General features: G+C 32.5%; 1 protein-coding gene across 6 annotated transcripts in view; it reads right to left on the reverse strand.

Moving 5' to 3' along the window:
- The window catches only part of LOC126771249 (dachshund homolog 2), a 133508-nt gene extending 119932 nt beyond the window's left edge, over positions 1 to 13576 (reverse strand). For all 6 annotated transcript variants that reach the window (XM_050491036.1, XM_050491037.1, XM_050491035.1 and 3 more), the window contains exon 1: positions 12980 to 13576. In XM_050491036.1, the coding sequence (XP_050346993.1) occupies positions 12980 to 13551 (572 nt within the window). In that variant the 5' untranslated portion in view covers positions 13552 to 13576. The remainder of the gene's footprint in view (positions 1 to 12979) is intronic.
- Positions 13577 to 15621: the final 2045 nt, after the last annotated feature.

Below are 15621 nucleotides of genomic sequence, written 5' to 3' on the forward strand. Positions count from 1 at the left end.
AATAGGGGCGCCTGAGTGATATACGCACCAATAGACATGGCTTTGACGAATAAAAAGCATAATATATTCATTAGAACTTTATCGTCACATCTTATATACTGAAATATTTTTCTAGGATTACCTATATAAGAACTTAAGACAAATTTGATATTGTACAAAAAAAATAAAACTAATTTCCATATTAACAATAGGACTAACTTGAAACCTAGTATAAATGAGTACTTTCTGGTTAAAAAATCCATGAATTTCGTAATATATAACGGTACAGAATCTGTAGAAACTTTGACAGCTTCCAAAAAAACAAATGCTTCCCCAATCGAACGTCATAGAAAATGTTATTTCAATCACATTTAAAATATTTACAGGTAAATAAAGTTGTTGAATAACACGTCCTAAATGTAGGTATCAAGTTTCACGTAACAGTCGAGTGTGAATGTGTGTGCTCTCTGGCCTTTTCGTAGTTCTACAACACTCACAGCTAAAACACACGAAAAATGAAATATAAAATAAAAAACTGCCAAATCATATCGCTGTAACATCTCGAATGGACCTTTTTATTTCAATTTTCGAGGGTGCGCTAAACGTTCAAGCGAACTCTATTATTCCGTACGTATACCGTTGTGACGTAAGCACATTTGATTCAACAGCCGTTTGTTATTAAATGTAATAATATATATCATAACGTATTCATATCTGCAATCTCAATGGATACGCCAATTTCATTATTACGGTTATGCGAGATTGATATTTGCGCTTTTTACCAAATGTTGAGTGCTTCTTGTTATTTATTTTTCGCCCATCTGTATTTAGTTAAAAGTTTTATTAAATGTAGATATAGGCTGTATATGTTTTTTTATTACTTACTTTAAGTCACAGTAAAGAGTAGTATAGATTCGGAAAAGATAATATTGAGAAAAATCCGGCAAAAAATATTTTTATTACATTCAACTAATTAAAATTTAATTTGCTCATACATAAAATCAATATTTATAAATTTAAATGTTTGAAGCTTTTTTACAACAAACTGCGCCAAGATAATATTTACACCAAGTACATTAATAACTTGTACTAATAAATATAATATAGTAACAGTCTGTTAAAGTCCCATGCTGGGTTAAAGCCTTCACTTCTCTTGACAGAAGATTTAGGGCTTATTCCACCACGCTGCTTAAATGCGAGTTGGTGGATTTGCATATGGCATCCGAAATATGTTTCCTTACAGGTACCAGGTTTATTTGCGTAGTTATCATACTCTAATAAGTAGTGAATGCACGGGTTTGAACTCGAAACCTTAATATAAGATTCACATATTTTACAACTGAACCGTCTCTGCTCTTTGCATATAATATAATGTAAATAAGTATGTAGCGTCGACTGACAATGAAAATTATCCAACATCTTAGCCTAGTAGTAACGATTTATTATTCCTTTACGCATAACGTCATTTTCTATTTACCACAAAATGTTTCATTTGCATAATAACTTTTTTTCCTGCCATTACTATTTACCTTAATATTCTGATTTGTTTGAGTTCGTTGGGGTCGCACGCACAACAAACATAAAGACAATCTGTACGCAGCGACCATTTATGTAAATATAAATCTACGATACACTGCTATTATGAAAATTGTAGATACGAAACGGGAGTGGCTTGTATTTATGTAATTCTTGGGTGCGGTCGCTTCGAAAAATTATTTGATTCCGGTCCCCTTATAATTTGCCCTTCATCTTCAAAATTAATCGTAATAAGTTAATATAGATACGTGTAATTAAAATCGCAAATTATAATAAAGCGAAAAAGTTTTTAATCCTCATAGCATATTATTAATCAGTTCGTGTTTAATCAACAAAACATCAGAAAGCAATGAGCTCTATTAAGAGTCCGATAGAATTTCTCATTTCATTCGTCTTAAGTCGTCAAAAACAAAGTGCGGCCGTCGTCGGTGGTGTTATTAACGCGTCTAAATAATTACAGAGCACATCAATCAGAGGGCATATGCAGATAGAGCGTTTTGTGCGAGTCAGCGCGCACTCGGCCCACTGTGCAACCCTTTCTTTGATATCTATAATGATATTTCGAATGAAATATTAACAAAAAACTACAAGTGCTTAGAAACACGTGGTAAACTAATATCGAATCTAATGGAAGTTACAATTTGTATTATTATATCCTGATTATATATTTACGTTACGAAATATATTTTTAATTTCAATACGCAATTAATAGGTGAGCTAAATATCGTATAGTGAAGGAACACAGAATAAAATATAGAAACGATTGTTTAGTGAGACACACAATGATTGGCACAATTCGTCTTGAACGCCACAAATGGCCGCTATTAAAAGAACAATGAGTTTTAATTCTCCAAATCTAATTTCCTTAGGCGCGAACCTGCTACTAACTGGAAATGTAACGCTATAACATTTTAATAAATTAACTTACACGTCCGTTCAGTTCAACAAACAAATGAGCTTTACAATCAAAGTTAATTTAACGCTGCTTTAATAAAAAAAATAGCTATTTATGTCCAGATATTAAAGAATAAAAACTTATTTTGTAAGATTGTTGATAAGAATTCTATATTTAAATATAGAATGCTTATCGTCATCTAGCAGTACAGAGACGTATGTATATTTAGTACTTCATAAACTTCATAAGACATGTGCAAAAGCTTATAAATAGTTTTATAGAATTTCAAAAACATACTGATCAGCTGTTTCGTAACCATGGAAATAATAATTAGTCTTTTGGCCCTGACAGAGTACTGTGATCTCAGTGGGCCATCGCGCACGTGTCAATATTTGACGGACATCTTCACGTGATCTTACCAATCATCACTGCATTATATTGTCACGACTAAATTCGTTTTACTATCAACACCGACAGGGTAGCGCATGAGATATTCAACCTTATTTTTATAAGAATACAGTTTATTTTGCCGCAACAAATACTGTATAGGTCAACATATATTGGACATCTTACTGATCCGTCTCTGAGAGCAGACTAATTAAGTTTTTAAAACTATTGAAATTCAATGCTGATTGGCAGATGGCGCTAGCGGCATTTTAAAATAGTTATATGTTCTTCAATAAGAAAATAGTTTCAATCGCTAGTTATTATTTCTCTAATTAAAAGAAATCCAATGTAAATCTTACTTTAGATTACCTATAAGCACTAAGATATTAATTATTATGCTGTTGAAATGCGCAAATATGTACAACAACATTGCATGGAGAAGTGAAGACGTGTGCGTTGTCACGAACCAGTTTTGTATGCAGCGCCACGTTTGTCAAGGACTGATTTGAGTCGGTACCCTATTTCCATTTTTAAAAGCATATGAGTATTTTTTCTGTTATGTATATTCAACGCTAATCTATTAACATAAATTCACTAATCACATAATTCGAGTCACAGACACGATCCGCTATAGAGCGTCAAGCAACAAGCGGGAATTATAAAGAATCCATCATCAGCGCAATACCGATCGCGAAATCCGCCATCAATCATAAAACATCAGAAAGGATTAAAATCTACGTTGCACCTTCCGAAGTTCGAGTACCCTTGTTTTTCTCTAACCCGTAAATACTGAGGGGCGTAAGTATAGCCCGGGGGCGGTAAATATTATAGAGGGGGGACGGGTTGTACCCCCGCCCTGAGGGGGCACTATCCCTTATCGCGAGCGTTACCCTCGCGCGCGACCGCTAGACCGCCAAAATGTGGGGCAAATCGATTCCTCTGCCCCATTTTTGTGCATCTGGACCAGTATCGATTTTACACTCGCAGTTTAATATCGATTTTATATAGGTGACTATTAACATTTAATTATAACCTACAGATCAATTTTAATACAAAAAAACAATGTACCTACAGGAGAGCTTATTACAATTTTACATTATTTGTTAACTTTGTACCACAATGGATGCCGTGTAGTTTATTACATAAGTCGCGACCTATAACATCATAAGATCAAAAACAATGTAATATTAAGCGTGACAACAATAATTATTTTGAATATTTGCGCCGTCGGAGTTAAATAATATTATATTGGCCATAAATTAATTTAATCGGTAAGAGATCCATGACCGGTACCTGCAACTAAGGGACTGTTGCCATTTTATATTACTTTATACAACAATGTTGTGATATTCAGCGCCGCATTCAATGATTAGTTGAGATATAAAATGTTGGTTATAAATCAAAACCACATTATTACGTTTATGCTTAATTAATCTTTTGTTATAAAATATTTTATTCCCAAGTACTTTTACGTCTTAAAAATTAGGTACTATTTTAGAAAGATATAAAACAGGAATAGTAACGATATTCTATTATATAAAACATTTTAAACAAAGTCGTTTCTATGTCAAAAATCGAATCACTCACTATGTGTAGCCTTTTAAATGTTTTATTCATATATACCTGTATATTTTCAAATTAATTAATTTTGATATATCAAAACACGAGTAATAATATAAAAGCTATAAAATGCTATTAACTATCTTTCAACTTACAACCTCCAGCACCCACTTGATATTCTACAAAGTTTTTATCGATTCCTTTTTAAATTGTTGCGAATGTTTTATTAGTTTTTATTACGAACCGTATATCAGAGTTTAACGAGGGACTTAAGTAGCCCTTATCTTATTTCGTTCTTTGTTGTGGACGTTTCGAGTTGTTTGCGAGTTAGTTAACTCGAAGTTTCTATGTAATGAGCACTACTAGATGCGTATATTCAGGAACAGTTCCTTTGTGCAATTACTAACGATATAACCTTAGGAGTTTCGAGTTATAAAAAACTATTTTATAAGCTTAATGGAAATATAAAAGTGAGTCAGTCGTTAAATCGTCATACTGAGTATTGCGTCGTTTAAAACGTATATAAACAAATAAATATCGCTTAAAACTCACCGGCTTCCAATAAAAATAGTATGTGTTGTATATATTGCAAACACGAATATTAAAATAAAAAATATGAATATGATCTATGCATTTATGTGCGGCATATAATTATTATTATTAAGACCACGACAATCTTTTTAAAAATTTCTTGTCAATAATGGAAAAAATACTTTTTTTTTTTTTATAGAATAGGAAGGTGGACGAGCATATGAGCCACCTGATGGTAAGCATGGTGGTCACCAAACGCCCTTAGACATTGGCATTGTAAGAAATGTCAACCATCGCTTATAGCCAATGCGCCACCAACCTTGGGAACTAAGATTTTATGTCCCTTGTGCCTGTAATTACACTGGCTCACTCACCCTTCAAACCGGAACACAACAATATCAAGTATTGCTGTTTTGCGGTAGAATATCTGATGAGTGGGTGGTACCTACCCAGACGAGCTTGCACAAAGCCCTACCACCAGTGACACCACTTTTATTATGACAGCTTTTTCTTCGTATGTGTCGTAGTGATCATATTCCTAAAGTTGTTATTAAATATACAGAAATATTTTTAGTATTTATATAACAGGTAATTTAAAACCATGTTTATTGGTATACGATTGTCACCTTAGCCTATAGACACGGACACTGTAACTAGTATTTTTACAATCTTCTCTTTTTACCATCCATGCGCCGCAAACCTTGAAAATTAAGACATGTCCGCCTGTATCACAACATCACAACCTCGCCAAAACACAGAGTATTCTTACTTATAAAGATAATAAATGAGAACAAATACGTGGCTGACACCCACATAGACTTTCCTATTCAAAGTCCTACCGATAACGATAATTATTATATTAATTTTCTTATTATTATTTTCTAATAAAATTATTAAAATACAAAATAAAGTTTAAGAAAATGATAAAATATTACTTAGGAAGGAAACAATAACCTCGTTGCTATATTTGGATATACCTAATCAATGTTTTTCTGCGATACTGCTTAATGTTACATAGCTAACTTGTTTACTTATTTTGTGGAACGCTATTGTATGGTTTCACATAATTCAATTATTTAAAGTTATATTCTATAACATTATTAAGTTTTACATATATAACATACACAAACGAATGATTAATTAATTAGATGATCAAGAATTTATATGATATTGGATTAAATTTGAACAGTTTTTGTAAAATATTGTGAATTTACTGTAATTGATTTCATAAAACTGTCACCAATTATTACAACCCATTGCTAGTTATGATTGCGATATCTATTTTTTTTTCTAGTGATCAAGATCAATGATTCCGTTTAAACTATTATTCAACAAGAAATGATACACATTTTTCTCTTTTTCCTTAAAATTACAAGTGTAATATATAATTTGAACGTGCAATTGTAAAGTAAACGCGATCTCGTTCTCACAGCGAGTGAAGCGAGGCGAGCAAAAACGCCAATTTTCTGTGTTTCCGCCACCTATTGTCTTCATTACAGTCTGCATTGGATTAATAACTGTTGCTATCGAGTAGAGATAGTAAAAAACAATTATAGAAACTCCATACTTCGTAATTAGTATTAAGATAACAAGTTACAATAAAAAATTGTCATGTAATATATTTTTGGTTTAGGCGTTTTCCATTTTACCTACTTTAACCATTTCAATATTATTGTTTTAAAAAATAATACTTTTGTTGTAATTTCATTTACTATCATTGTTATTTTAAAAGAAAATATATATGATGGATTTATATAAGAAAATCGAATAATAGGAAAACAATATTTTACTAACTCTACTTTCTAAGTGAAACGTCATTAAAATCATAATTTTCTAGCATCATTTATATGTCTGCAACAGTTCATCTCATGATAAACGGCAATGACTTCTTCTAACTATAATTAAACATGATTAGAGCTCAACACATGGTGAGCCGCAATTATAAGACGTTACAACGGCTACCGCACTACGTTACATGCGATCATTTCTATCGGCCATTCAATAACTAGCACGGAAAGCTAATTTAAATTATTCTTACTTTTTTGCGATTTCGCTGTCTGATAGATATGTTTATTATGAGAATAAAGAATAAAAACTCACACCTAAGACGTCAAAGCATCACCCGTTCGACTCTACAAATAAACACGTGAGTTGTGGAATTGCTGTTTGGAAACGTTCTAAATCCATTCAAACCCACAATCATGAATGAAACCGAATGCGAAAGAGATGGCAAAATTGCTTCTTAGGTGAAAGAGCGAGACGAAATTTAAATAGTACGCGAAACGGAAATAGAGAGCCCGAGATAATTCCGTCTAGCCGGAGGGATTCCCTCGTGTCACTTGTGTGCGTTTTTCGAATTGTACAAGAGGATTACGAATGTTGGCGTGCGTTTCGACTGTGCACTTGGCTGTGTTCGGAGGGTCCTTTATCGGCGTTCCGATTCGGGTTGTCGGTGTCGGGGTTTTCATTCTTTCCGTTCCGTCTGAGGCTCGAGCCGAGTTCCCCAGCTACTTGTTGATCAATCGTAATAAATTGCCTCCATGATATTCCCATTGTGGAACAGTTTGTCGCTTTACTGCCTCCGAGGAAATTACATTTCCTTAAGCTACTTGAGTTTATTTGACGCTTCAATGTTCTTTGAATGACAATTGGGAGGTTGTTGATTGTATATTTTAAATGAATTATTCTCGGTAACAATTTTTCGAGGTGAAATGACATGACATATAATAAATAGAAAAATAGTTAACGTAATATCAATTCTATTTTATGCACTAATCTTTTAATAACAACTTGTAGATAATTTTAAATACAAAAGATAAGTAATACCATTTATTGAGTCTTCTTTTTCATAGGTATTTATATTGCTATGAATTGTAGTATAATGCGTAAAATAAACTGAGTTACATTTATAAGCATATACTTCTAGTGATATTTAAACAAAATACCGTGTCAGTACACTTCATCAAACAATACCGAGATTAATCGATCACGTCTTAGACCCAATTCTAGTCGCCCACGTAGAAACGACGCGGCTAACTCAATACGACGAAACTCTCGATTTCTAACATTCGACAGACGATCAGCATCACGCTTTTACCTTTGATATATTATCATGTTATATCATTACACATATTAATGTAACATAAATAAGGTTTTAATAAGATACGCATTACTTAGGTAACTGAAAACAATATTCAGCTAATTGAAAAACTACTTATTTGAAGTTGGAACTGAAAAATCGGATGACAATTTAAATTAAAAGTAAAATTATACAAATAATAATTTTAAAACTTGGAAGAAATGCTTTGCATGTATAAATTATGAAATGTAAGTAGTATATGGACTGAAACAACTTTATCTCCTTCAAATCTTGACGTACTAACTTTTACTAACCGATTTACCTAATTTAAAAATTTAAATACAATTACGCAATTGATTTTCCATTTGTTACCATAAAAAATCCATAACTTGCATAAGATATAAGAAATCACATGATTATTAGGTACCTACTTACATTCGTAACATTGCATTGATAATATTGTCCTATAATAACTATTAGTAATTCTAATGTATTTTTTCAACCAAATCCGTTTATGAATCAAACATGTTTGAAATCGCTTTTAATTTATTTTATTAAAGCAGTCGCTAACTTGTTGAATCCAAAAAAACTTAGAAAACAATTTTATATTATTTTCAAGAATAGGTATGATACCACTCATTGCAAGTTTTCTATAAAAAGAAGTCTACGAGCCAAGTTCGAACTATTTTGGCAAAGTTCACGGCCGCAACGATTATTACTTTGTAATACATCGTTTATTTTCGTTTAAAAAAACATTGAAAGGATATTGGTTTGTGTTAGTTTCATATCTAGAATTATTTTTAAAAATAATTTAGTAAAAAATAAAAAAGGACTATTTATTGCAATACTAATTATAAATCTATTACATTATGGCAAATATAGCAATAGCCAGCAGATATATCGGCAATTTCTTGAAATAATATGGCAGCACGTGTCTGAGACTGCATTGCGGCGTCTTGGCTTAATATTTCAATGAGTACCACCGCTTGGATCTCAGCCAGTCGTGGGTCCCACACCGATCATCATTCATAATACCGTTAACATGTGCCACACACACTTCTAATTTAACTTGCCATTCATTAAATGATCGATTTATTATTAATACAACTGTTTATCTTACAACTTAATGAGATTTTAAGCGCGAGATATGTTTAAAAATATTAATAGTATATGTTACTAATTTAGTCATTTATACGAAGTCAGGATTTATTTAAAAAAAAGTAATGATCGTAAACCTATACCGTTAATACTTAATAAAGTAAATTTTAAATTTTTTGACCAACGATTTCAAAAAATTGAAATTCCACGGAAATGTACGCGTCCCGCGCCGACGCGCCGTGAGACCACGGCTCAAACAGTGCCGCCGTTAAAAATCCTTCTTGTATATCTATATTATCCTTCCGACAAATTTCAAAGTTAAAAACTACAGTACGTCAGCGAAGTTCCGTCACACCTACCGGCGCTACAAAGGTAATGACTTAGTTATTTCAGTGCTTTGTTTATTTACAAAATATCACTCCGTTTGAAGGCGGACCATCAAAATGCGTCGTAAAGTTGAAAATTCCATAAAAAGTCGTGTTGATGACCTCCATAATTGAACCTCGCTTTGTACAGCAGAGACAATGGACGGAACCGTTGTTTCGAATGTATTGATTGAGATAATACAATTCAATCAAACATCTAAGTACCTATTAGGTAAATTTCTAATTGATTGACATTTTGATATCTTATTTCACTCGTTACATTGTCTTATATTAACAGTATTCTTGTATATTTACAATAAAATTTATAATTGTGAAAAAAAAATCATTTAACTATTTATTCATCTTAAGCCTAGTCCAATAGATTATTGAAAATCATTTGTAAATTTAATACAATAAATAGATTCAAAATAATAGAAATTATAAGAGAATAACTAGTAATATAAAAATAATAATAGTAATAATTGCAAATAATAATTCTCATTTGTATAATTTATTCATCAAATAATTCCTATAATAAAAAAACAAACGGGTACTTAATACCACACATATTTAATTCAATTACTTCAAAAGAATCTGCACTAAGTAGTCGTACTCGAGTTAAAAGAGTTTTGAGTTAGTCAGTCACAATCACAAGTCACACCCGTGGGGTTCCATTCTCGGATCAAGGTAACCTGAGCCTCGTTTATCTGCTGTCGAGCAATTATTGAAGCGTGAAAAGGAACGTCCACCTATTATTATATACGTTTTGTTATGCGGGCGATGCTATAAAATATCGCGTTTCCTAGCACCAGCTCCATAACTTGAATAAATACTGATGTGTTCAGTTTTAATTATTTTTTTATATTGCCAAATGAAGTTACACATGAACACATGATTCATTGATTAATAGATATCAATCAAAATAATTTAACTTCATTTCAAAATTGTCTTTGTCGTATCAAATTATTAAATTAAAAATATATTGTAATACAGATTAAAAAAGAAGATATCTTTATTTTTTTTACCTGTGCACCAAACAATATCTTTAATAATAATAACATTTTATCCCTAAGTAAAAGTGTAACTCGCACATTATATATATTACTATTATTATTATATTTTACTATATTTTATATATGTATTATAGGTTGTAATGTATAATGTAAAATAATAATAAATACCACTTTAACAAGCTACAGTTAATACCATATCGCAAAATTTAAAAAGATTACTAAGCCTCGTCCACACGGAGGTAGGTAATACAAAAAAACTTGTTATTTGTGAGCGGGATCTTATAGGATGGAACCAGTGAAATCGTAATGGCGGAAACATGTCAATACAGATTAGTTTGATTCGACCGCACCGAGATCTGCCTTCATTTTAATCTTATCTGTTAAATAAATACTTTTGTTACATCAAATCCTGACGAATCCTTTATTTTAATATAGATACATCAGTATTTTGTATTCGCATTTTTCCTTCCTTAACAAAATACAAGTATGTAATAATATAAGATAGCCAGAACATTCCTAAATAATTATAATACAATTAACTTTTTTTAAAGGAATAAAAAAACGACCTATTTATTTCAAATAATGTATTATTTAGGGTTTTAATTTTAGTTCTCATTAAAACTCTAATATATAAGTACATTTCACATATAAAAGAATGCGGAGAAAAGCTAATAATGTATAAATATGATAATGCACTGGTGAGGAAAGTAATAAGTCTACGGGTACTAATTATCCAATTATGATACGGACGACCGAAGATCGATCCGCGAACAGCCAAGCGGAAAGAAACTCTAGCTAACAAAATAAATACGGATTACCACGGAGCAGTTTATCTGCTCATATGTACTTATTTAATTTTATTTAAATTATTACACGAACAGGAATCAACATTACACTCTGACTTAGAAATGACATTTAGTATCAGCAACTTCATAAGTGCTATTGTAAATTTTAAATAAAATTATTTCGTAAATAATTTAAATAGTGAATAATATTGAATAGCATACAAAATGGTAATATAATAGAAATTAGTCAATTACAAAAGCTTAAACAAAAATAATAATCATAAAAAAATTAGAATTTTGAAAAATGTTAAAATAATAATCGTTTAGCTAAAATTTATTTATTAATTACTATATTATTATATTCGAATAGCTTCATTTATATTTTAAATTACGTTTGGTTATTGGTATGAAATATTTTATAAAAAAGAAGTTATCGTCAATAATTTATAAAATTGTCAAATAGTCCACGACACGTTTTGTAATTCTTATACCTTTACCTAGTATTTATTGGCTGTTAATTTAAGACGTAGTAATCCGACATTTAAAATTTTCTCTTTAAGTTCTTCTAAATATGACCGAGAACAAAGAGCGACGGCTTTTATAAACATTATTAATATTTTGTTAAGAGAATGCAATCCATCTATCATACAAAAACGTATTTAACTTAACTAGACTGTTAAAATAACTTAGTTTATGGCTTACACCTACAAATTAATTTAACCTTTATATAGGCTCTACTTCTAGTAGGTTAATATGTATTATATATGAAGGCTAGCCGTGCTAGTAGTGTGCGCATAAATACTGTTTCTCCCGGCATCAGGCCAAACGTTTCTTCAACAATAAACAAACATTGAATAATAAAAAAAGTCCAAAGCGTCGTCAATACGAGCGAAAAATTAATTTTTACACCTCCCAAACGCATCGTTACCGCGGACATTACATTTTTAAAATCGCATTCAGGAAAGACGATATAGGCCTACCGGGCAGCCGGAGCGCGTGTAAAACAAGATTTTTTAATCTAACTTTAGCGTTTGTAAAAATTACTATTTAAAAATTTAAGCCACGGCCTCTAATTAACAGAGAATTAACCCTTCCGTCGCCGAAGCTCACTTTAATATTTAACCCTGTGGAAATATTTGGCGCGTATTAAAATGTGAAAAATTAATGCGACGCCCGCAACCCTCTCGTCGTCCGGGACACAGCTTTCGGAATACAGCTTAAGGTTAGAGTCGCAAAAATTCTTACCGGTCTCTTCCTCGTAGTTATTTATTAGATCAAATACGAAAAGAAAACACTCACAAATGTAAAAGCGAATGTAAGTTTATACGTCAAAATTAAAACTCAAAACTTGGATATAAAATTTCTTGGTTTTTATACAAATATATTCAAGTATTGTTACGAAATGTATTTATTTATTTTGGAAAAAAAATATATAATTTATTTTATTATATTTACTATTTACATTATCTAACATCATGCAGCTAATTAATGAGTTGTGTTTTTAATTAATGCGTTGGTCATAACGGAGGGGAAAATTAAAAGGAAAACTTCGAAAGTTTCGTTATATGAAAAATAATCAGATAACAAACAAAATAACTGAATTGTAAAATAAACAACACGCCACTAAAACGAAAAACAAAATAGAAGGAAAAGCGCTTAAATTAAATCGATATCGAGTAGCGACCTGAGAGATCCAATGAAAATAAGTAAAATACTTAAAATCTATAGACGGTTTCACAAATGAAACGTACCTTGCCGTAGTGCAGTCACGGTAGAGCACGTCGAAATCTTTACAGGACAACAACTTGCAGCGGTTGACGCCTGGCTGGATAGCACCCAGCCCACGCAAGATGCGAACCTGTTCCACATTGCACACCAGTGGCACTATGTCCAGTCTTTTTAGTTTCGTATACACTGTGTGCAGCCCACCCACCAGGTGCTTGAGAAACAGTTCAAAGGCCTGCGGCAAGCATAACATCGTGTCACCCTGAATTATGAAGGCGGCGACCTTCTGTCCGCGATAATCGACCAACTTGCACTCGTTGGCGGACGGGTCGGACGTTGAAATCGGTGGTGGGCTTCCGTAACGCGGCGGACCATGATGATGCGCTGCTGCCATCAGTTCGAGAGGCGAGTGGTGCATCATTTGCAAGGAACCCAGCAAGCCCAGTCCTGGTGGTGGCAACGGCAATCTCGGCGCTAGCAGCTGCGGCGGGCTAACAGCACGAGCTGGTGACGCCACTTTTACCCTCGGCGAGCCCCCGGATGAGCCGCTCACTTCGCTCGCGGTCGACGCTGAGTCCACGGCGGACTCCATCTTCATTAGGTCTGTCTACACACGCATCACACGCCCGTCGCGCGCGGTGTTTCGCGCAACAATAAATAAAAAGCCAGAGCGAAACGAGGGCGCGGCCGCGTGCGCGCGCCCGCCCCGGCACTAGTGTGTGATTGGTCCGTCGACGGCTCGGGTCGGCAGGGATTGGTTGACGACGTCGTCGCGTTGTTTCCGCCCTTTTTTCCGTTGCGTTGCGAACGCGCGAAGAAACGTTTCTGTTTCTTTTGGGTGGCGAGCGGTGCGGCGGTGCGGTGCGGCGCGGCCACACCGGGGGTGTATTGATAAGAATGTCACCAGCAATCAATATGAGCCGGGATGCCGCCGCGGAAGCGTCGCAACTCGCCCGCGGCCCACGGAACTCTACTTGCAAGCGTTCACTCTACTTCTTATTGTTTATAAAAACATTTACAGATATAAACTTCTTAATAACTACTTATTCAATTTAACCTCAATAATTATGAAAGGACCAAGAAACAATACATCGATTAAAATTTATTATTTGTTTAAGATTTCTACAACGGTATAAAAACACAAGTGTGCATAAACTTAATATTAATTTATATTATTCATATTATTATTAATAATTTTGAATAGATTCTTTACAGTGAGTTAGAGTCGGTGGGTACGCGCTGTTCATCCGACTTGTAAATCAGTGTAGGTCGTTATTTAATATCGGGGTCAGGGTCACAGAAGGTTATTAACTTACTTCGAGTCTTACTAAGTCTGCTCATTCGCGATGTAGTCATCACGAGTCGATAAATAATAATTATTATACATTCAACGAATACATTGGTGAGTATTAAATCAATACAAGTAACTATACATAAAGGTACCCTTTAATTAGTTAGTTATACCGAAAGCTCTGCATTTAAATTAAATTATTTTATTTAAATCCAGACAAATGTATTTTTAATTAAAAATTTGAACTACTAATGGGTAATAATACTTAAAACAATATTATGAATAAATAGAATAATTAACGGGTCAATATTTTGTTTTTGTTATGAATTGTTAAAAAATATTTAAAATTCATTTTAGCTCTCACCATGAGATCTAAGATAAGCCAGTAATCATGTACTTTGGCTTACTTACCCTTTGAACTATAGGTAGAATAAATGGTGGGTGAGCTGTACTCGTACATATTCAGACGGTCTTCCACAAGCCCTACCACCACTTGGTGGTTATTATTCCTAAAGCAACTATATACCTATCTTATTTGAGCAATTGTTTAAATATGTATTAGTGATTTCTGGGATAATTTTTTTTTAATATTTGATAAAATTCATTAAATAAAAAAAACTAATTATTTTTTTTTATAATTATGATAATATGCAATTATATTTAATTCATCTATAGTAATAAAAAATATTTAATTTAAATTATATATCACGTACAAAGAAATTCTTTGTTCGTAAATTCAAATTCCAAGCTTACTACAAATATTGCAAAATAATTTTAATTGCTATTTAACTTCGAGAATATAACTTATGTTGTAATGTGTAGTTGTATTTTTGTTTATCAAACCATAACGCCTGAACAATCAGACGTATGTAAGCAAAAAAAAGATATCAATTTAAGCCTAATTGACGTGCATGCTACCTAGTTTATATTTTAATTATTTAATTTGTAATTAAAAAAAATATTAATTAAGTACGATGGGCAAATTAATAAAACGTACCGGTAATGGATAGGTAATTTATATATAACTACCTAGGTAGTAAGTAAGTACTAATCACATAGGTGAATAAAAACATTGCGTGATCGTTATCAACTTTTGATACATACTGGTTCATTTGGGATTTCATTTAATCTGATTAACACATTCGCTACATAAAATCTATTCTATGGATATACAATCTTGAACACATAAAAATTCTCGCTATAATTTGCTTTTATGGTTACCATTAATTTACTTTCGGGATATAATTAATAAATAATAGACTATTGACCACGTCTATCTTAAAGAGAATGTTTGAATTTGATTTCATTACACTGTTCCACTATAGTAATTTTATAGTGGTGAATATAGGTATGTATGCAGCAGGACCTCATCAGACA

Source organism: Nymphalis io, chromosome 10 (assembly GCF_905147045.1).
Source record: "Nymphalis io chromosome 10, ilAglIoxx1.1, whole genome shotgun sequence".
Taxonomy (NCBI): domain Eukaryota; kingdom Metazoa; phylum Arthropoda; class Insecta; order Lepidoptera; family Nymphalidae; genus Nymphalis; species Nymphalis io.